At 39.3% G+C, this 21,842-nt stretch overlaps 1 protein-coding gene across 2 annotated transcripts in view; it reads left to right on the plus strand.

The window, feature by feature from the left end:
• The first annotated feature begins 946 nt into the window (after positions 1–946).
• WASHC4 (WASH complex subunit 4) overlaps positions 947–21,842 on the plus strand; it is a 41,693-nt gene continuing 20,797 nt past the window's right edge. The window contains exons 1-15 of one of the 2 annotated variants that reach the window (XM_069859609.1): positions 947–1,055; positions 5,266–5,405; positions 6,491–6,544; positions 6,662–6,727; positions 6,896–6,941; positions 9,329–9,396; positions 13,354–13,436; positions 14,133–14,175; positions 14,689–14,792; positions 15,423–15,543; positions 16,303–16,426; positions 16,538–16,665; positions 17,341–17,501; positions 19,346–19,472; positions 20,817–20,942. In XM_069859609.1, the coding sequence (XP_069715710.1) occupies positions 995–1,055; positions 5,266–5,405; positions 6,491–6,544; positions 6,662–6,727; positions 6,896–6,941; positions 9,329–9,396; positions 13,354–13,436; positions 14,133–14,175; positions 14,689–14,792; positions 15,423–15,543; positions 16,303–16,426; positions 16,538–16,665; positions 17,341–17,501; positions 19,346–19,472; positions 20,817–20,942 (1,452 nt within the window). In that variant the 5' untranslated portion in view covers positions 947–994. The remainder of the gene's footprint in view (positions 1,056–5,265; positions 5,406–6,490; positions 6,545–6,661; positions 6,728–6,895; positions 6,942–9,328; positions 9,397–13,353; positions 13,437–14,132; positions 14,176–14,688; positions 14,793–15,422; positions 15,544–16,302; positions 16,427–16,537; positions 16,666–17,340; positions 17,502–19,345; positions 19,473–20,816; positions 20,943–21,842) is intronic. The other variant, XM_069859618.1, reaches the window with a different exon arrangement.

Below are 21,842 nucleotides of genomic sequence, written 5' to 3' on the forward strand. Positions count from 1 at the left end.
CAACACCTGCCTCACTACAATCTCCTTTCAGGTAGATGTAGAGAGCAATATGGTTATGTCCTCTCTTCCTCTTCTCCGGGCTAAACAATCCCAGTCCCTCAGCTGCTCCTCATAAGACTTGCTCTCCAGCCCCTCCACCAGCCTCATTGCCCGTCTCTGGACCTGCTCCAGGTTCTCAATGTCTTTTCTGTAGTGAGGGGCCCAAAACTGAACACAGGATTTGAGGTGCAGCCTCAGCAGTGCTGAGTACAGGGGGAGGACCATTTCCCTGCTGAGTGCAGGGGGACAGTCACTGCTCCTGCTGGCCACCCCACATCTTATACAAGCCAGGAATCGGTGCAGTTACTACTACAAAAAGTGGAATATTTTTGATGTAAGCTAAAGCTGAGTTATGTTTCATCTAAGTAATTGTAATTTTTTTTGAAAGCTATACAGAATATCCCTCTGACAGCGTCTTTTCTTTCAAGCACTGTTTTCCCAGACACTGTTCATCCTTTGGAGATGAGAGCGCCTTGTGTGCAGCGTGGCCTGTGCTGAACAGCTGTGTCTGCTGGGATCGCCTCTGTTTGCAGCCTCTCCCCATCTCGAGTGCAAGGTCAGGCAGAGCTAGAGCCGGCTCCAAATTAGCGAGAGGTTTGACTGTTGTGAAGTTCATAATGACGTTAAAATTAGTCCTTGGAAAGTGATAAACAACAGTATCCAAGAGGCGAGGAGGGGGGCGCAGGCGCAGTGCGAGCGCCGCCCTGCAGGGGGCGCTGTTTCCCACCATGCGTCCCACCAGCGGCTGGGGGATGGGGGCTGACTCGCAGGCGCAGTGCGAGCACCGCCGTGCAGGGGGCGCCGCCTCCCGCCGCTGTCCCCGCCGCCTCGATTTCCCAGAGGGCGGCGCGCGAGCGGGGCCGGAAGTCTCGTGCGCCTGAGTCAGGAGGGAGAGGAGGAGGAGGAGGAGGAGGGAACGAGGAGGGAGAGAAGAGAGAGGAGGGAGAGGGTGGCGATGGCGCTGGAGACCCTCTCTCCGGACTGGGAGTTCGACCGGCTCGATGACGGCTCGCAGAGTGAGCGCGGGGCCGGGCTGCGGCGGGGAATGGGAGGAGGGGCGCGGGCACAGGGGGACTGCAGGGACCCCGGTCCCTTCCAGCCCCTCCTGGGAGCAGTTCTGGGCCCCTCACCACAAGAAGGATGTTGAGGCTCTGCAGCGTGTCCGGAGAAGAGCGATGAAGCTGGTGAAGGGGCTGGAGAACAAGTCTTACGAGGAGCGGCTGAGAGAGCTGGGGTTGTTTAGCCTGGAGAAGAGGAGGCTGAGGGGAGACCTCATTGCTCTCTACAACTACCTGAAAGGAGGTTGTAGAGAGGAGGGTGCTGGCCTCTTCTCCCAAGTGACAGGGGACAGGACGAGAGGGAATGGCCTCAAGCTATGTCAGGGGAGGTTCAGACTGGACATTAGGAAAAATTTCTTCACCAAAAGGGTTATCAAGCACTGGCACAGCTTGCTTAGGGAGGTGGTTGAGTCACCTTCCCTGGAGGTATTTAAAAGACGGGTAGACGAGATGCTCGGGGACATGGTTTAGTGTTTGATAGGAATGGTTGGACTCGATGATCCAAGGGGTCTTTTCCAACCTGGTGATTCTATGAAGTGGGAGGGAGAGTAGAAGGGAGGGAAGAGAAGCAGCTGCGGGATCCCCCTCAGCCCCCACAGACTTTGCACTTCCCCTGGGCCTCTTTTGTGCTTGCCGTTGCCCTCTCCATAGGTGTTGGGAGTGCTTGTGGTGGGCGAGTGGATACTTCATCCATCACCACCGCTGGGGGTAGCAGGTAGGGGCTTGCCTGCCTCAAAGGTGTCCACTGAGAGGATGGAGGCTCACGGAAAAGTCTAGGGGTGGTGGGTTTAAGTTGCTCCTGGGGAGACTGGATTCCAGCAGGAAATTTTTCACTGTGAGAACAGTTAAACATTGGAATAATCTCTCAAGGGAGATGGTGGATTCCTTTACTCTGGGCACTTTTAAGGCTCAGCTGGGTTCTGGGCCCTCTCATTTAAACTGTATATTACCTAAAACTTTGGACCAGATGATCCCAGAGGTCCCTTCCAACCTGGCATTCTGTGATACTATGACTTTATCTTCTGGCATGAACTGGGCAGGAGGGACAGATTGTTTTTGTGGGGATGGTGTTTCCTTCTGTCCCCATCATTTCTTGTGGCTCACAGATGTTGTGCTGTTGCTTCCTCTGTTAGCCAGAGAGGTAATCCCAGGATAAGTTAGTTGTAAGCAGCTTCAGTTGGTAAAGGCTTTCTGTACGGAGCTGGGTGGTCACTTGCCATTTCACCTTTGAAAAATTATTAATGAAGACCTTGTGATGCTTAAGTCTTTGACAGTGGGTTCTTGTGCCTGTCAAAATCCACATTTTTCTCAGCCCGTGAAGGTGACCTAGTTTCTAGACGGGGAAACCTACATGGTTGTCACATTGTAATACATGCTGTAAATTAAATTGTGCCAAATTAATTATACCAGGTGTTGCTGTGAAAATGTGTCACTCACGGACCACCTGTTTCATATCTAATATTATCCCAAGGGACAATACTGTTTATACCATATTCATTTAATCTGAATTTCATTGGAAACTGAAGCTATCCTGAGCTGAGTTTTTTGCCAGTTCTCTAGGTACGGAATGGAAAATGTAGCTTTTCCTCAAAATGCAAATCTCCATTAGTTTGCTCTTAGCATGAAGTGCAGCTCTGAGAACTTTAAATGACACAGTGTGCTCCAGTATCATGATCTTGAGGGTGAACAGTCAGACTGATTTTCTGTTGAGAACAGCACACAATGTTCTCCTAGAAAAAATCCCCTGACTTAAGTAACATTTGTTGTTGTTGTCTACTTTCACTTTATACCTCTATCAAGAATCTTTAGCAATTACAGTGTCCTCAACTGAGGGCACAACATACTACGTAAGTCTGGTTTGTTGCATCTCTGTACTAGATATTTATGGACACAGCACTTACAAATCCTGCTGTGGCAATAAGTCCATTGAATATTGATATTGCTGATTTCCTGGAAGAAGATAAAATTAAGTTGGGGGATCTGTACTGCTGAGTTGATCTCTCATTGTTCCAATTGCTAATGCTTTCTTTTTATCACTTGAGGAGAAACTAAATCCAGACTTGTTATAGACAGATTATACTTCATGAAGTGTTGTTTGTTGCTCTGAAAAAAAAGGAAGTATCTGCTTTCTGTGAGGCCAGTTTATTTAGGAAAACTTTTCTGCATCTTAAAAAGCTTCCCCGTCTGAGTAATTTTTTTAATCACTTCAGATCTGCCTATCTCTGCCTAGTTAATAGCTTTCACTCTCTTGTCTCTCTAAAATAGTGAGAAGTAATTCACACTTGTCTTTTATGTCTGTTCAGCACAAAGTGGAGACTGATGCCTATCAATAGTTAAGTATTTGGAAGTGTTTAATATCAGTTCTGTTGAGCTATAGAATATTGTTCACATCCATCCTTTGGCTACTGGAAAGGTGACAATTTGTGGATCTCTAGCAGAGCACTGCTGTGAGATTTTGTTTGAGAAATGCTGCCCGTTTTGTAGGGAATTGATTTGAACAGCACTGCCAGTTTCCTACTCTTGTATGACTTGGGAGCTTTTTCTGCTCTTCCTGTAGAGCCCCAGTATCTCTGTCAGTATTTTTTGTCTTATTTTGGCAGTGCCAGTGCACTGTCTATGCTGTAGGCACAGGTAGAACTCAATGGCACTAATGCAGAACTTCACGTGGGAGAGTTGATTGTGCTTCTCGGATAGGCTTTGCAGTCCATATGCCCTTATGGTTGCATGGCTGCTGGCTTTAGAGTAGTAGCTTAGAATTAGTTTAGGATTTCACTGCAGTCATTTCCACTTCTCAGCTGCAACCCTCCTGTATGTAGTCTTTCTCTTTTCCTAATAAGTTTGTTGTTATTTGTTCTTCCCATTATGCTTGCTGCAGTGCCTCGGTCAAATATTTTCTTCCTCCAAAAAATGAGTGATAATTGATTCAGCAGTGCCTTCCGCTGAAGTAGGCATCAGCTACCATTTGACTTAGTTATTGGCAAGGTAGATGACTAGGGTTAAACCTACAGAGCAGAATACAAGTTTTTTAACTTTCTTGAGCAGCCTACTTGCAGAAATGTGAAAAGGACACACATAAAGCTACAGGAGAGTTGACTTATTGTTTAGGAAAAGTTCAGGTATTCAGCTGACTTACATTCTCTAACGTTCTAGATAATTCCATTTTTTACAAATAGCAGAAGGTCACAAACTGCTAGATTTGTTATCTAGTTACAGGGAAGACACTGAAGTCTTCACGTGAAAAAGGATTTTACTTCCTTACTGAGCGTAGAAGGCTGAGCTATAATCATTCACTCTGTAGTTCAGATTATGCAACTTTAGTCAGTAATTCTGCTTAAGGTGCGGTAGGGTGTCTTCATGTGGGAAGATAAAAGATCAGGATAGAGTGGATGAAACTTTTTGTGGACCATCTTTAGACTTACTTTGCTAATTAACACCACCGTTGTTGCTGTTTGACCAGCTTTTTGAAAGCAATAACCTACTTGCCCCAGCAGTAACAGGACAGCTGTGCATTTCAGTATCCAGATGCTAAGTAGAAGAAAAGTTCCACTTCAAGATGGTGAATTTGCAAGTAGAGGGAATGATTGAAAGCAAAAAACTTCCCACGTAGTACCCAAATGGCTTACTGAGAGCTAGCAGGGAAAGACTGGAAGGGGGCTTGCTGCTGATACGGCTGCTACTTGGGCTGTAATGTTTAGACCCATTTCCACAAAGTTCTAATATAGAATCATGAAATTGTTTGGTTGGAAATGACGTTTGAGATCATCGATAATTGCATATGTTCTGGTTCAGCCAATAGCAGCAGCATCACCTGTTGTGTTACAACTTCTACAATCATTTCTTTTCTCAGCATTGTGGTGATATTAGGTTAGGTTTGTTAGATCTTAGTTTTAAAATATATGCATATTTTAAAAATTATTTTCTGCAATTCACTTCGAAGTTTGATATTCTTTAAATAGTGTTTGGATTTCTTTTAAACTGCCATCGAGTTGTAGGATTGTTTTTAAACAAGCAAGAACTGCGTATTGAAGGTGCAGTTATATTAAGGAAAAACTCTGCAGCAAAATGAAGAGTAGAGTACCACAGCTAAATAGCAACAGATTAAGTATTTTTTAAATGAAATTTTTGATATTGCAGTTTACTAAACAGTACAAATGTTATCAATTCTCAGAAATCCATGCTGAAGTGCAGTTGAAGAATTATGGAAAATTTCTTGAGGAATATACATCTCAGCTGAAGAGAATTGAAGATGCTTTGGATGACTCCATCGGAGATGTTTGGGACTTCAGTCTTGATCCCATAGCATTAAAGGTATTCATATATTTAATATATTTCATATATATTCATATATTTAATATGTACTGTAACTGTTATTTTCCTAGTTCCTCCTTCCCTTCAAAACCTGAGAATTAAAAGCATCATGCATTTGTACTTGTAAAATTTTGACTTATGAGTATTGGTTAGGTTTCTGAAACAATTTTAATTATCACGTTGATAAATTGATGCATATCATAAGAGAAGATTTTATTCTTTTGCATACTAGGGGAAGTTACATGAATTTATAATTATTCATGTGTTGAGAAGGATAATTCCAGCAAACTTCTTCCCTGTGGGTGCTGGTGTTTTTTATCTGGAGATTGGGGTTCTAGAAGAGCTCACTAGTTGTATAACTGGAAAGTGAGCTATGTGTGTGTTTATGGTTCTGTTTTGGATGATTTGCCTTGGTACTATATTTTCTGTCCTCCAGACGTTATTTCTTTGCTTCTCTGTTGTCTGTGGAGCACTATTTTTTCTTTTTTTTCCTTTTACTGAACTTGCAAGTATCATTTAAAAGCACTTTTGTTACCATATGGAACTTGTCTGTGCTAAAGACGCACTCTTAAGTCATCCATCTGAATAATTTCACTAAATTTTGTGTAAGGTCAGCACAGTGCTGATGTGTATGAACTAGGCAAAATCATGGCTGCCTTCAGTACAAAATGTCAACATCTGCCTGCAGATATACGCTATGCATCCTGTTTCCTGCATCTGGGATTCTTAATGATGTTTTAAATTTCCTGAGCTGTTTTTTTTCTACATAAACCATAATACAGCTTTTGCTTTCCATGTTTTGAAAGTAAATTGTTGTAAATGCAATGTATTATAGCTAGTTCTTTGTCTTTCTGCCTAGAGTGAAAGCAGAGCTATTACATGTAAATGTGAGGAGCGAAGGTTTCCTGCAGTGTACGTTGCCAGTAATGTGCAAATATTGTGCTCTTATTACTGGTCTTTATTTAACATTAAACTGGAGAAAAAGATTACTTACATAGTTGGATAAATACTTTTTTTAACCAATATTTTCTAAAGTTGTTTGGGTTTTTTCTGGTTTTTTTTGTGTGTTTGTTTTTAAATTTTAGCTTTTGCCATATGAACAGTCCTCCCTCCTGGAGCTTATAAAGACAGAAAACAAGGTAAGCGCTTTGTGCCTAAAAGAAAAAAAATATTTTAAAAATAATATTTTAAAAAATCAAGCTCTCTAAACGTGAATCTATTTGTAATCCGTGTGTTTTTTTCCCCTTTGAGTCTAGGTTCTAAACAAAGTAATAACTGTGTATGCTGCCCTTTGCTGTGAAATCAAGAAGTTAAAATATGAGGTAAATTCAGCTGTCTTATTACTTTGTGTAAAAATGTTTGCAGATTGGAAAGCTGATATATAAATATATTGTCTAGCAGTAAAGAAACAAGATATAATGTATAAATTTTTATAGCATGATTGCGTATATCCTATGTATTAAAAAACAAATTTCTGCTTTTGTTGTTAGGCAGAAACTAAATTTTATAATGGCCTCTTGTTTTATGGAGAAGGAGGTAAGTAACTCCCTTTACTGTAAAGTTTGTAGGGTTCTGTCATTGCTTTAGGTTAAATGCTACAGTAAGTGTAGTTCTATAATATGGGTATGTGTTTTCTCTGCATCTTTGATAAGCACCAAATAAGGGATGTTTAAGGTTATATAGGGGTACACATTAGTGTCTTGTAACTGTCTTGAGTTAGCTTAAGATAACAGTAAGATTTATCTGTTACTTTAACAGGAAGTTTTTGCAGCCTTGTTTATGTGAGAAATACGGAGTATGGGCTGTTGAGATTGTATTTAATCACTAACATATACAAACCTCAGTTTATATAATGTAGCAGGTGTTTTTCGAAGAAAACATGTTTCACATGTAAGCATAACCTAAAGCAGCTTCTTTCTTACTGGAACTAAATTTTACATTAGTTGTAGTAAAACAATAAATCTGTAATTTGATTGTAGTAAAACAATAAAACCATGAACTTGGATCAAGTCCTTCCTATGTTACTTAACCAATCATAGTTGTTCCAAGAGAAGTTGCAGTGTGTTAATGTCACCTGCCCTTCAAGTGCAGGTAATAGTACTCGTAGTACTGTTTTGACTGTGACATAATACACAGGCACAACTAACTTTAAGTCAGTTCAGTTGGCAAATCATGAGACCCCGTGTTAGGTCAAAGCTGTCGTTTGATATTAAGCTGGGAATTCCTCTGAAGCATTGATCTTAAGCTTCTACATTAAGGGATGCTATTCTGGGAATAAGTAAAGATCTCGATCCTGAGGACTGAATATGTCAATGAGTTGATTTAGAGACCCATAACCGAAGTTTGTTTTCTGTTTCAGAAATTTCAGAGAAAGGGGATGGTCCTTTCATAGTCTTGTAAAAGGATTTTTTTTATTTTTTTTTCAAGCTTTTCCAGAATCTTGACCATGACAGAAGTATTGAGGAATGTGAAGTCTTTGAGATAGGGACTATTTAACATTCTTTTATGTGCTATGTAAGATGACTGCTATGGTTCAGTTAAGGAGTGTGAAAAACCGTGGGTTTGGTGGGGGTTTTTTCTTAGCAGGTTCTCACTTCTTATCAGACATGGTTCTAAATATTTGCAAAGAAGGTGATGTGCTGCCAAATGGATACTAGGGAATCCCTCAAAACTTCTCCATGTCTCTAGCAAGAAAAACATCAGACTGTTGCAGGTTACAACAGCAGTTTATTCATGATGGGTGTTCTGCAGGGAATGCTTAAGAATGGCGGGAGCTGAGATGTCAGCAGTCTGTGGGTTAGGTAGAGATGCAGAAATTGTTCTCCACTTCTGTATCCCTCCTTTCAGCATTTGCTTTGGTAACAGCAATTTTGCTTGTTTAGAGCAGCTGGCAAAGTTGCTCAAGGGTGGTTGAAATTAAACAAATACTATACTATCCTTTTCCACCTGTGTAAAGAAACTTTTTTTTCAGCTTGTCCTTGGGGTAGCTAGGATTAGTTTAGGAACTTTATATTGTAGGATTGTTTATTTGGGACATACGCTAAACAGAGTAGAGGTTACATTAAATCTGTAGTGGGGAAGCGTGCAATATTTAGCGTCTTGTCCCAGAGCTCTGTCTTACAGAATTATGGAGACTCCTTGAGTCTCTGATGACTGCTCTAAAAGAACGTATTTTATGAAGCAGTAAGACATGCAAGTCTTAAGCATGTAAACTTGCAATTGTAAGGCATTTTTGCTCAGACTGTCCCAACAGAAAAAGCTGAAGTTTAGAGCATTGTCTGTCATCACATTGAAAAGACTGTATTTTATCGGGTATTATTACAGCTGCTCCAGCTGAGTGAAGCAATTTGGCATCGGTGATGTAATTATTGCATTTAATAGTATCTTGTTAGTGTACTTCATCATACACGTATTGCTTTGAAGCTGTGATGACAAGCCAGCCTTTGTGCAGGATGATATGTAGGAAAAAGAAAATAAATCTCTTGAGGAAATTGTATGCTACACAGCTTTTTCTTCTGATTAATTATATAGTTGATATAGTATATTCGTTCAGTAAACAACCACCAAGGATGTTGCTTGCAATATAAATACCTAGTGCTTTCATACAAACTTTTTAAAATATATGCCTTTAAAGAATTATTTTTTTTAATTCTTTATTTTCTTTCAGGTGATGGAGACTTTTTTTCCTGCTTTATGTCTAACTTAGAAACAATGTATTTTTTAATGAGAAAGAAGCTTCAAACTTAAGTCCAAAAAATTCAAAGTTTTTAAGGGTCCATCAGTAAGCTTATGATAGTGCACTGTACTATATACTATACTATATAATAGTGCACAAACAAATGGCTTGGAGGGCAAGCTTCAATGTTAACTGAACAGGTCTAATACAGACTTTTGAAAGTAGTGACAAATGTTTGTCTTTGAAGCCACAGATTCCAGCATGGTGGAGGGAGATTGCCAGATACAGATGGGAAGATTTGTTTCTTTCTTGCAGGTAGAGTATGTTTTGATTTTTTTTTTTTTATAATTGCTGCCAAAACAAACAAACAAGTTTTACTTGCAAAGTGGGTTTAACAGTCTGTAGTATCCTCCTTGCATCTTGCTGAAAGGCATTGCAGTCATTTGATATGTTACTATGTTTTACCCACAGACCTGTCACTACCAGCTGATGTATCATACGTGATTTTGGTGGGTTTTTTTATACTTGTCTAAAACTCCATAAGTCAAATGAGAGAAGAAATTACAGTTTGTGTAATTATTGTTCAAAGAGATTAGAATTCTCTTAAGAAAATTTTGGTTAGAGAAGATAAATCAAGGTTGTTTCCTTTGATGGTGAAGTTAAAGATATCTGTTTTTATGGGTTTGATTAGCAACTTCTAGTTTTCATGGAGCATTGGGAATGGATTAATTGTTTATACAACTTCTTTAGCTAATAGAAGAAAGCAAAATTATCAAACAAGTACCTGGAAAAAAATTACTTCTGCCCCACTCAAACTTTCGGGGAAGAACAGTCATTTCTTATACAGTTTGATTGTTGTTGGGTTTCTTTGCATGAAAACAGGATCTTTGTCTCTTCTGAGGATTTCCTGTGCTCTTGGGTTTCAGTCTACTATGGATTTTTTTTGTCTCCAGTATAGCTTAAGTGACTGCTCTGTTCCCAAAAATGTTTCTATTTTTATGTAATATTGCTTGTTATGATATCAGTGTGGAAGCAGAGAATATACAGGAAACTTCCAGAAGGTTTAAACAAATTGTAGTTTAACAAAGGTTAAAAATCCTGTTCTGGCTGTATGTGAGCGTGTAGCAATTTATGGAGTCATAACAGGTTGAATGCAATTAGAAGTTGTTTCTTAGCGAATTTGCTGTGCCTGAGTGCATTACTGGTTAGGATATCTTATTTTCCCCCCATTTTTCAAGCTTTTTGTCCTATCAACATAGTTTCTTCCTTCGTACTTTATTTCTTATTGAGCAGGTGTTTGAGACCTTTTAGTGGTTCTGAAATGAGGCGATGGTACACTTGTGTTTTACCAGACTTTTCTTTGTTATCTTTGCCAGGATAATCTGTCCCGGTGGAAGTTGAGAGCAGGGTGACTGTAGAACAGTTTGTTTGCTTATGGGTTGTATGCTAATGTGTATATTCATAGAGTAAGCACTACACAAAAATATAGGTGTGTTGCTTGTGAACACATTGTGCACATATGCTGCAACGTCTTGCTGATTGTTGAGCAACTTGGGAAAGAAGGGAGATGCAGGATGTTGCCAGATATAGAAGTTTACTTTGCTGACAGGTGTGTATTGCTTTGGGTAAAGCTATAAGAAAAACTTTATCCTTACTGAGTGCGTTCTTTTTCAACTGTTGTTTCCTGTAATTCACTTAGTAGTAGTCTACATCACAGACTGGCAAATGCTGTTCTGGTCAATGTTGCATGTCCAAGGTTGATGGGAAAATATGAATGAAGATGACAAAAGAGGTAAAATATTGCTTTTATAGAGCTAATGTCCACCAATTAGAATCATAGAATCATGGAATGGCTTGGGTTGGAAGAGAGCTTAAAGCCCACCCAGTTCCAACCCCTCTGCTGTTCACAGGGACACCTTCCATGAGACCAGACTGCTCAAAGCCCCATCCATCCTGGCGTTGAGCAGTTCCAGAGATGGGGGGAATCTATAACTTCCCTGGCCAACCTGTTCCAGTGCCTCACCACCCTCATCATGATGAATTTCTTCCTAATGGCTGATCTAAATCCTCCCATTTCCTATTTAAAGCTATTTCCCCTTGATCTATCACTACATGCCCTTGTAAAAAGTCACGACCCAGCTTTCTTGTAGTCCTCTTCAAGTACCGGAAGGCCACTGTAAGGTCTTCCCAGAGCCTTCTCTTCTCTGGACTGAACAACTCCAATTCTCTCTGCCTGTCAGCAGAGGTGCTCCAGCCCTTGGATCATCCTTGTAGCCCTCCTCTGGACCTGTTCCAACAGTTCCATATCCTTCTTATCTTGGGAATTCCAGAACTGGACATGGTATTCCAGGTAGGGTCTCACAAGAGCAGAGTGGAGGGGGGAATCTCCTCTCTCAGCCTGCTTACCACACTTCTTTTGATGCAGGCTAGGATACGGTTGGCCTTCTGGGCTGTGAGCGCACGTTGCTGGCTCATGTCGAGCTTCTCGTCAACCAGCATTCCAAATCCTTCTCCACAGGGCTGTTTGCAGTCATGTTATCCCCCATCCTGTATTGAAACCAGGGATAAGGCTATCCAACCAATTTCTTATCCACCTAACTGTCCATCTTTCAAAAGCATGTCTCTCCAATTTAGAGAGAAGGATGTTGTGAGGGGACTGTGTCAAAGGCTTTACAGAAGTTCGGATAGATCACATCTCTTGGTTTTCCGGTGTCCACTGCTGTGGTTACCCCATTGTAGAAGGCTACTAGGTTGGTCAGGCAGCACTTACTCTTGGTGAAGCCATTCTGGTTGCCTAGAATCACTTTCCTGTTCTCCATGTGCTTTAACATGGCTTCTAGGAGGACCATGATCTTCCCAGGGTCATCTTTTCTCTCCTTTTTAGAAACAGGCACAATGTTACCCTTCTTCCAGTCATCAGGGACTTATCCTGATTGCCATGACTTTTCAAATATCATTCAGAGTGGCTGGGCAGCCACATCAACCAGTTCCCTCAGGACTCTGGGATGCATCTCATCAAGTCTCACAGGCTTATGCGTTGATTTTTTTATTTATTAATCGATTTATAGACTCTTCTGAGTTAGGGTTTCTTGACTAACCAGATGTAATAACCTCAAATTTGCTATCTCAAAATATTTTTCCAAAAAATTGTCAGAATGGTGGTGTGAAACACTACTTTGGTGCTCTTGGTCCTGCAGAAGGTGGTGTATTGAAGAACTCTAATAAAAGGCTAATTTTGTCTGTATTATGTATTTGCTAATATGCATATGCTGTTAAATTGGACTATTTTCTGGAAGTTTTACATGACAGCTGGTGCCCCTTCCCCAGGAAACACGATCTCAGTTGTCTGTTAATCTATTCCTCTGGAATCTATTGGCTTGTTTCAGCTGCATTTGATAGAGTTATTACAAGTATCAGAAGTAATGGCACTTCTGTGCTTTGTGAAAACTGGTTAACTATTAGAAGGCAGAAGCCCAAATAAGATCTATTTTGATGGAGAGGAAGGTAGAATTCAGCTGTTAGCCAGCCTTCTGGCAGGAACGGCAGGCTGGCTGGTTAGCCAGTGTGGGCTGTCTGCTATGAAGCCACTGCTTAGACCCCTCACATGCTGATTTTTCTGTGATGGGATTATAGGGTGCATTAATGAGCAAATATTATTGCAGTTAAGCGAAATTCAGATCCATTTATATTATTGCTCAAGGAACGTCTTTTTAAAATTCATTCTGGAAATTAAAATAGTCCTTCACATGTCAGAGTTGACCTGTTCTTACTCATTTTGTACTATGTAACTGAGCTCAAGTTCTGCTTCAATCAACATATCTCTCAAAATGCATTGTGTTGTTTATTTGAAAACTTATGGTAGGTACAGGCTTCTGTGTTCATTTCTAATTTGAATTCAAACATCACCAGTTCACAGAGTGTAACTCCTGAATCTAGCAGGAAAAGACACAGCCTTTGCTATCAGGGATGTTTGCTCTGAAAGCTTGCTTACTGTCTTTGATAAACTGGACCAATAGTATAAATAGTCCAAGTTGTACTGGGAGCTTGTGTTTGGTACCTTCTTCGGTTAGTCCCAGATTATTTTTCTGAGCTATTAGTTACTAGGATGGTGTTTTCCATCGTGCTGTAGGTCTGTCTACTAACTTGGATTAGGAATGTAGTTGGAGCTTGGGTTGCAAGTTCTGTGATTTATGTTCAGTGTTCTGGATGTAATGGCAGCTTGTGTGAGGAGGCTGTATCCATGTATGTGCATTTTATTTTCTTGTATTTCAGGAGCTGTCTTGCTTTGTTACCCGATGTTACGAGGTGGTGGTGAATGTAGTGCATCAGTTGGCTGCTCTGTATACCAGCAACAAGTAATTATTTCCTAAAATACTATATTGGTTTTATGTAGCTGAACAGTGTATAAAATATGAATGTTCTGCGTAAGTCATGATAATTTTTGGAATATTGTTGTTTAGAGATACGAGGAGTGCTTTGCTCTGCAAGTTTGGGCTTCATAGGCCGCTATGAAGTAGGATTTGGTTTATTTTCAGAAAAAGCAGTGCTTTAACAAAGGGCAAGAATTATATTTAATTTTTTTACTCCTCCAGATACGATAGCATCATTCTTCTCAGTTTTATTTGTTGTTTTCACTTTTTTCTAACATTGCAGCACAAGGTAGACTTTCTGTATGGTGCTGGCTGCATAGCTTGGACATGGCTCGATTAAATACATGAGGTGATTTAGTACTTCAAGGCTGTATGTATCAAGGCTACTTTGTGTTAGCATAATTGAATTGGGAATGGCTGATAATACATGCACAGTCATGACATCAGTGGTTTGAATCAGCTGCATGCTGTGCATTGAAAAATGCAATATTAAATTTGACCATAGCACGCAGATTTCACATAGCACGTACTTTGGTCAGATTTTGAAGTTGGCTTTTTTTTTTCTGAAGTTACAATGTTAATGAAGAAAAGCGTACCACAAGAATAAAAGAGCACACAGTGATACAGAATTAATAAGCTCTGGATTAAAAAAAGGCATTAAAATATTTATTTTATTTACAGGAACGCACCTAAAATTATAGAGACGTCTGGGGTTCATTTTCAGGTGGGAATGATTTGGAGCCCTTTTTCTTATGTTAATATATGTATGTCTTGATCAGTAATCCTGAGAAAAGTGGTACAACTTTCAATCTAGAATTTCCTTGAAGGATTCTATTTTGTTCATCAGCTTTTTCTGGCCTTTATGTGGAAAGGACTGGTGTCGCTGTGTCTGTCATTCCAACTTCCTTAGCTGAAAAGTGTTTGCATGCTCCTTTATGGTGTACAAGATGTGCTGCTGCATGCAGACAATTTAAAAAATCCTACCTTCAGTGTCAAACTAGATCAGTGAAGTTAAAGCAGTGCCTGCGCACAAACTAACATTCCTTGTGTCAGTACAAGAAATACTGAATCTTTAAGCTACCAAACCAAGAAATCTCTGATTTAACTCTCTTTAGCTGATATCTTGTCCGTTGATATGTTGAAAGGAACTGAAATTCTGTATGCTGTGTGTGACTGCAATAAACTTTTAAATAACTACAGTTCTTTTTTTTTTTTCTTTTCTTTTTTTTTTAAACAGACAATGTATGAGCATCTAGGAGAGTTGCTCACAGTCTTAATCACTCTGGATGAAATAATCGACAATCATGCCACTCTGAAGGATCACTGGACCATGTATAAGAGGTGTGTCTCCAAAGGTGTGAAAAATACTCCCACAACATAAAAGATAAAAACATGTGCATATGTCTTTGTTCCAAGAAAGTCAGTTTGGGAGCATGGATTTTAGTAGCCCTGAGAGTTTTCCAAAAATCTTGATGAAGAGCACGGCTAAGCTCCCGCTTTGTCCTTACAGCACCAGTGATTTGTTTTAAGTACTGAATGTTAGGCTTCCAATACATGGTTAGCATCTTGACAAACAGTGATTGGTGGGGTTTAAAATATATTCAGTTAGAAATCTCATTTTGCATAGAACTGATCTGAGACTATCCCTATCCATTTTGATCATGGGCATGGGCATACAGATTAAAGGAAGCAAGCTATCATAAGGAAAAGATGAAGAGCCAACAATTATAAAGGTTAAATTAGTGGAATAATAACTCTTTCATCAAAAGCTGCAATAAATGGGAGTGATTCATATGCATATGGCTCATAAAGACCTACTAGGTTTTGAATTTGAGGTTTTTTAGTTTTGGAGTTGCTGATGGGTCCAGACGTGAGCAATTGAAACCTATCCAAAAAATAGTGCAGGAAATAAAACCGTTACCATGTTTTAATTGTGTTAGTATGTACGTATTCCATGTCTACTCCTTATAGGCTGCTAAAATCTGTCCATCACAACCCTTCGAAGTTTGGGATTCAAGAAGATAAGCTGAAGCCATTTGAAAAGCTGCTGTTAAAACTGGAATGCCAGTTACTTGATGGAATGATATTTCAGGTAACAAAATTAATGTTCCCCAGTAGGATAGAGGAACCTATTACATTATAGTGAGAGTATTTTTATAATGTATTGTTTGTTTTTATTTAGTTCTGTTCTGGATACAGTGAATTTGTCTTAGATCTGTGCATGGAAAAAAGGCTCTATTGTAAGATCCTTCCTTGCTTTTCTCATCTGCTAGAGCTGTGCCAGGCTTTGAATGGTAGCAGTTAATGCTTAACTGTTTTGTAGAATGAAAGAAAAGCAGGCAGCTTGGCATTAAGATTGTATTATCAGGGAGCCTGTTTTTCTCCAGAAATTGTAATAGTGGTTAGGCTTACGTAGCGTAGGTCCACTTTATTTTAGCTGCAAGCTAAAGTCTCCTCTTAAAAATACGTAACCTTTGTTACATTTTTTGTCTCATTCCTAGCATATGAGACAGGTAGCTGTCATTAGGTACCACTTCAGTGATGTATACACGTATACCCCCACAACATGTGGTTTTACAGGTGGATTTAGGTTCAAGAAGAACTTTTTTTAAGAAAACTGTGTATATTAAATTTGAAGTATTTTCTTTTCTATTAAATAATTTAAGTATAGTTAAAAAGATCCATATGTTATGAAGTTTAAGACTAACTTCAGGTGCTATGTGACAAATCAATGTTATCATGCAGCATTCTCTTGCAAAATCAGTTTTGTTTTAAGGTCCGAAATTCATGGTGTTATCATTATGCTCTCTCTTTTTTTTTTTTTTTTTTTCATTTTTCCCTTTGTGGTCAGGCCTGTATAGAGCAGCAATTTGATTCTGTAAATGGTGGAGTGTCAGTGACGAAGAACAGCACGTTTGCTGAAGAATTTGCTCATATTCTTCGCACAACTTTTGCACATGTTGAAGCCAAACTTGGTAATGCAAGCTCATGCTTTTCCTGCCAGCTCCACTGTTTCTAAAAGTGTTTGTACTGCCTGTCTGGAAGTAGGATTCACAAAGGGATATTTTTTTCATGTATTCCTCCAGGTGAACCTTCAGAAATTGACCAGAGGGATAAATACGTGGGCATCTGTAGCCTCTTTGTACTGCATTTTCAGATTTTTCGGACCATAGACAAGAAATTTTACAAGTCATTGTTGGATGCCTGTAAGAAGGTGAGTGCTTTATTCTTTTGTCAACAGTTGAGATGGGGGAAAAAACTTCAGTAATTATGTAGATGATTTTCTTAGTTGTATAGCATAGCAAAGACTTAGGAAAAGAAAGAGCACAATTTACCAAAACAAGTCAGAAAAAAGTATTAATATTTTTCTGTTTTTTGTAATTTTGTTCTACCCTGTTTTCTTTCAAAGATGCTCTGAAACCTGTTCACTCACTTAGCAGCAAGGTAAATAACTTGAAATTACCATTGAAGTCTTTCTTAAGATTAATGTAGCGCTGAGGACAAAACGTTTAATTATGAGTATTGTGGGACTGAATAAGTGGTTAGGGTTTTGACCTTGCTTATAAACATATATTTTGAAGATCTCCAAGTCCGAATGTGATTAGGGCTTTCTCATATCAGGCAATATTAAGAAATTATTAAATAGTACTGTTTAGAATCATTGAGAGTGGTAATGCCTTTGCCTGTGGTGTTGTTAGTGGACATTTCTTAAGGAAGAAACTTTTTTTGGTGGGTACGTAATACTTTGTAGGAACTAGTTATGCAGAAATAAATGGAACTGTGCGTTACAGTTCAAAAGAAGCATAGGAAACGTGCCTGGTGTATTTGTTGTAATTACTTATGATTATTCCTACTTGTAGTATTTTTCTTTTCTTTTTTTTATCCCCAGGTACCAGCTATCACATTGACTGCTAACATTATCTGGTTTGCTGACAACTTTCTAATTCAGAAGATACCGGCTGCTGCCAAACTTCTGGACAAGAAAAGTATTCATACAGTTAAAATGCAAAGGGAGAACTTTCTGCAGCAGAAGGCACAGTCACTTACCAAGTATGCGTCCTAGATACTGCTTCATGGTGATGTTTGGCAAATGGTTTATGAACATGTGGGTTTCTTCATTCGCAGTACTGGCGTGTTGTGTAGTGTTGCTCAGTGGTGTTAAACAGCTTTTCCATTTCAGTGCAGCAGTATGTGTGGGTTAGTGTTGCCAGAAAAGCGTTGGTCCAAACAAAGCTTTTTTCATGTCATGCTTTCAGAAAAATGTGGATTATATCGCCAAAATAACAAAGTTCCTTGCAGTTCTAAATATTGGATTGTTTCAGTTATTTTTACTTACACACTTTCAACTTCAAGGTTTTTTAAACTATTGTCTAGTAAGCTGAGCTGCTTTGTCTTCTGTTAGGGCTCTCTACTTTGTATGTGTTTAGGGAGATGAGTTGATAGGTTTTTTTCTCTGCTTGCTGATGGTGCTTTCTTTGCAAGCTTTTCTTTCTGCATGACTGTTTCAATTGCTTGTTTAATGGTCTTTGAAATTGTCTATATTTGAAAAGGCTTCCTTGTTGTATGTGAATCACTTTCTTCTCTATATTCTTTATGAAATATATTTTAAGATAAGGGTTTTTTTAATTGTCAGTCTTATGAACAAGTGTGCTGCACTGTGTAGAGAGGTAAGAGTGCTAAGGTTTATGTTTATGTTGCAGACTAATAAGGTGGAATATGAGGTCTGTGGACTAGAAGTAGAAACTTGGGTTTTGCAGGTGGTCTTCCAACCCTGTGTACAAGCTGGCAGAACTGTGTTGGAGAGGAGGGTGGGGAAGAGGCAGCAACTCCATCTCTGGCAGATAATTTTCACTATTGCTCTGTTTCTACTTCAGTCTGCCTCTTCCTGATTTACATCCTACATCCATAGGAAGAGTCGAGAGCTCTAACTGAATTATTTCCTGGGCTTTAATTGCTGGGTGGGGCATAATCACACAGCTGCTTTGCTTTGTCTTGGGCAGTGGTGCAAGGCAGCTCTTAAGGAAAGTTTGAAAAAGATCTGTGTATCCCTGGATGTTTTGAGGATATTGTAATACAGTGCAGACTTTGCATCTGCTGATTTGAATTCTGCCAAGAACTTTTTCTTGCTTTTTTTATAAGTTCATAGAATGAATCATAGAATGGTTTGAGTTGAAAGGGACCTTAAAGATCATCTAATTCCAACTGCCCTGCCATGGGATTCTTGGAATTGCCTTTGCTAGTTGGACTGTTGTCTTAAATATGAGTATGCTTTAAAGTGTAATTTTTTTATGCCGTAATCAATGATCTGAATGCATTCCTGCTGTAACTGCTACAGTAAATAGTATTGCAGTGTCGCAATTACATAGAATGGAATAAATAACAGTTTTAAAAGTGAACTCTTATTTAAACATTTAAACTAGTTAATTAATCCAAGCAGTTCAACTTCTGGACAGTTATGTTATTTAAGAGCAGTCCAGTTTGGCATTGATGTAATGACAAGTTTTTTATATAAATAAAAGAGTAAAAAATTCAGACTTGGAAGAAAAAACCCGTAGGTGTAGGACATTTTTGTCTACTGTTTAAAACATATTCTAGCAGTTTTATTTACTGTTTTAATTTGAGGAATATATAGCATATGTACTGTGAAGAGGACCATTTGTTCTCTTGGATGTTAGATGGTTTTGATTCTTTGTGGTATGTTTGTAGAGATAGAATTGATAGACTAATCCTTACCAATGCAGAATTAAAATGTAAATGAGTGTGAGGTGTTAATAACTCGCCATTCCCCAAGGTATCACTTTGGAGGTTGAAGATTTAACATATTTTTCCCTTTGAAAAGAGAAAAGAAAATCCACCTTATTATTTGAAATGAGCAACATTGTTTCCTTTTCCAGAGATATGCAGTCATATTATGTTTCTGTGAGCTCATGGATGACAAAAATGGAATCTATCTTGTCAAAGGAGCAGCGTGTGGATAAGTTCACAGAAGATCTTTCTAACCGCTGCAATGTCTTCATCCAGGTGTGCAATCTTTTAATTTGATGATACAGCAAATGATGCAGTGAACTGATATTTTAGTGCAAGTTGTTGAACATAACAAAAAATCACAGAGGTTCTGTGATCGTTGATGTGTTGTTTTACAATGTGGGAATTCTTCTAAAGCTGTAAACACTCCACGGATACTCTTTTAGATAAATCTGTAGAAGGTACTCTTATAAGGCATGTGGGGTTAGCGAATCTAACTATTCAGTGGCTAAATTTTTGAAATTCTCTCTTTATTAAGGAAATAAAGAGAACTTCATTTCCTCTGTAGTAAAGGTTTTGGCTTTTATTCCTTTTGAGTCAGTCACAAGATAGAGAAGTTGACTGGCTCAGTGTCTGGCTTAGTTTTATTTAGCACGGTACATATTCCAGTAAATGTTTTATATTGTTTCATTGTGCTTTCCCTGGTGTTGGTACTTGCAAGTATCTTACTGCGTTCCAAGGCAGCTGGTTTTCTTTTGGCCTGCACACAGCATGTAGTCTTAATGTAAGATGAAACTTATTTCTGAATTGGTTTTTTGCTAGTTTTGATACATGTCTGTCTGCCTGAAGGAAATCTGAGGGGAAAGGTGTATGATAGAAGCATGATCCTGAGTCTTCTATATCTAAAGACAAACATGTACTAGGATCTGTGGGTTTTATTTTAGAAATATTTGCAGTGGACTTAAGTAAAACTTACTCTGTAGCAAGCTGAGTTTCCTAGACCGCTTGCTGTCTTTTCCTAGTTTATTTTTCTATTGTTACTACTTTCCCTTTGAAATAAGTTGAATAACATTTTTGTCATACCATATGTAAGCAGCATTGTATTTAAAAGCTTAGCATACACTGATTTAGAAATGATTGCTTTTTTTTATTATGGGATGGACAGTTCTATTTGGACAATGTAGAACTGTATAATAGTGTTAGTGTGTTTATCCCACAGAATCTGGAAGTTCTAGTTTGTGTGGTTTTTTTCTCTTTGTGATTAGGCTCTTTCTCGGGGGAAAGGGAGCTGTTTGCTGGGTTGGTTTACAATAGGTCTGAAATTATGACATCTTGAGGCTGTTTGATTAATTCTGACCTATATTTAATGTGAATGACTGTAGAAGAGATTAATGATCAGGTGATCTAATGACTTGTAGGCAGTTTCATACTGTCTGCACAATAAAAGGATCTCATTCAGCTTTGGAATCTCAGGCTTGATTATTGGACGACCTGGTAGGTTCTCTAATGTGAAGAGGCAAAAGTTAGTTCTGTCATATATGAACAAAACCAGAGATGACTTGTTTGATTGACAGGTTGTGAAAAAAAAATCTTTTTCCCTTTTATGTATTTTGTTTGTAGGGTTTTCTTTATGCATACAGTCTTAGCACCGTCATTAAAACTACAATGAATCTCTACATGTCAATGCAAAAACCTATGACCAAAACCTCAGTGAAAGCTCTATGCAGACTTGTAGAACTTTTGAAGGTAGGTCACTGGATGAAGACTGTTTATTTGGTGTGGGCCTTTATGGGGAACATTGACCGAACGTCACATATTGACATCCCCTCCTCCCCCTCAAAATAAACCCAACCAACCTACAGTGGCACAGGGACATGTTTGCTTTTTTTTTTTTGTGCATGGCTTCTTGTTCAAGACTGGATTTGTTAGAGATCAGGAGCTTCGAGAGGTTAGAACTGATTTATTTAACTTGTAACTGCCTTCCTTAGTTGATGTTACAGAATGGTTGAGGTTGGAAGGGACCTCTGGAGTTCATCTGGTCCAACCTGCCCCCTGCTCAAGCAGGGCCACCTAGAGCTGGTTGCCCAGGACCATGTCCAGATTACTTTTGAATATCTCCAAGTTTGGAGAATTCACAGTCTCTTTAGGCAATCAGCCTGTTCCAGAGCTTCGGTCAGCCTCACAGTAAGTGTTTCTCAACATTCAGAGGGAACCTCCTATGTTTCAGTTTGTGCCCATTGCCTTTTGTCCTGTCACTGGGCACCTCTGAAAAGAGCCTGGCTCAGTCTTCTTTGCACCCTCCTTTCAGATATTTATATACATTAATAAGATTCCTGCCCAGGAATCTTCTCCAGGCTGAGCAGTCCCAACTCTCTCAGCCTTTCCCCATCTGTGAGATGCTCCAGTCCCAAAATTAACTTTGTGGCCCTCTGTTGGACACTCTCCAGCATGTTTGTGTCTGTGTTGTACTGAGAAGCCCAGAACTGGACACAGTGTGGCCTTGCTAGTGCTGAGTGAGGGGAAGGATCCCCTCCCTCGGCCTGCTGGCAGTACTTTGATGTAGCCAAAGATACTGCCAGCCTTCTTTGTGACAAGGGCACACTGCTGGCTCGCATTGACAAAAGGACACCTAGATCCTTTTCTGCA

The sequence above is a fragment of the Phaenicophaeus curvirostris genome, chromosome 1, assembly GCF_032191515.1.
Source record: "Phaenicophaeus curvirostris isolate KB17595 chromosome 1, BPBGC_Pcur_1.0, whole genome shotgun sequence".
Lineage (NCBI taxonomy): Eukaryota > Metazoa > Chordata > Aves > Cuculiformes > Cuculidae > Phaenicophaeus > Phaenicophaeus curvirostris.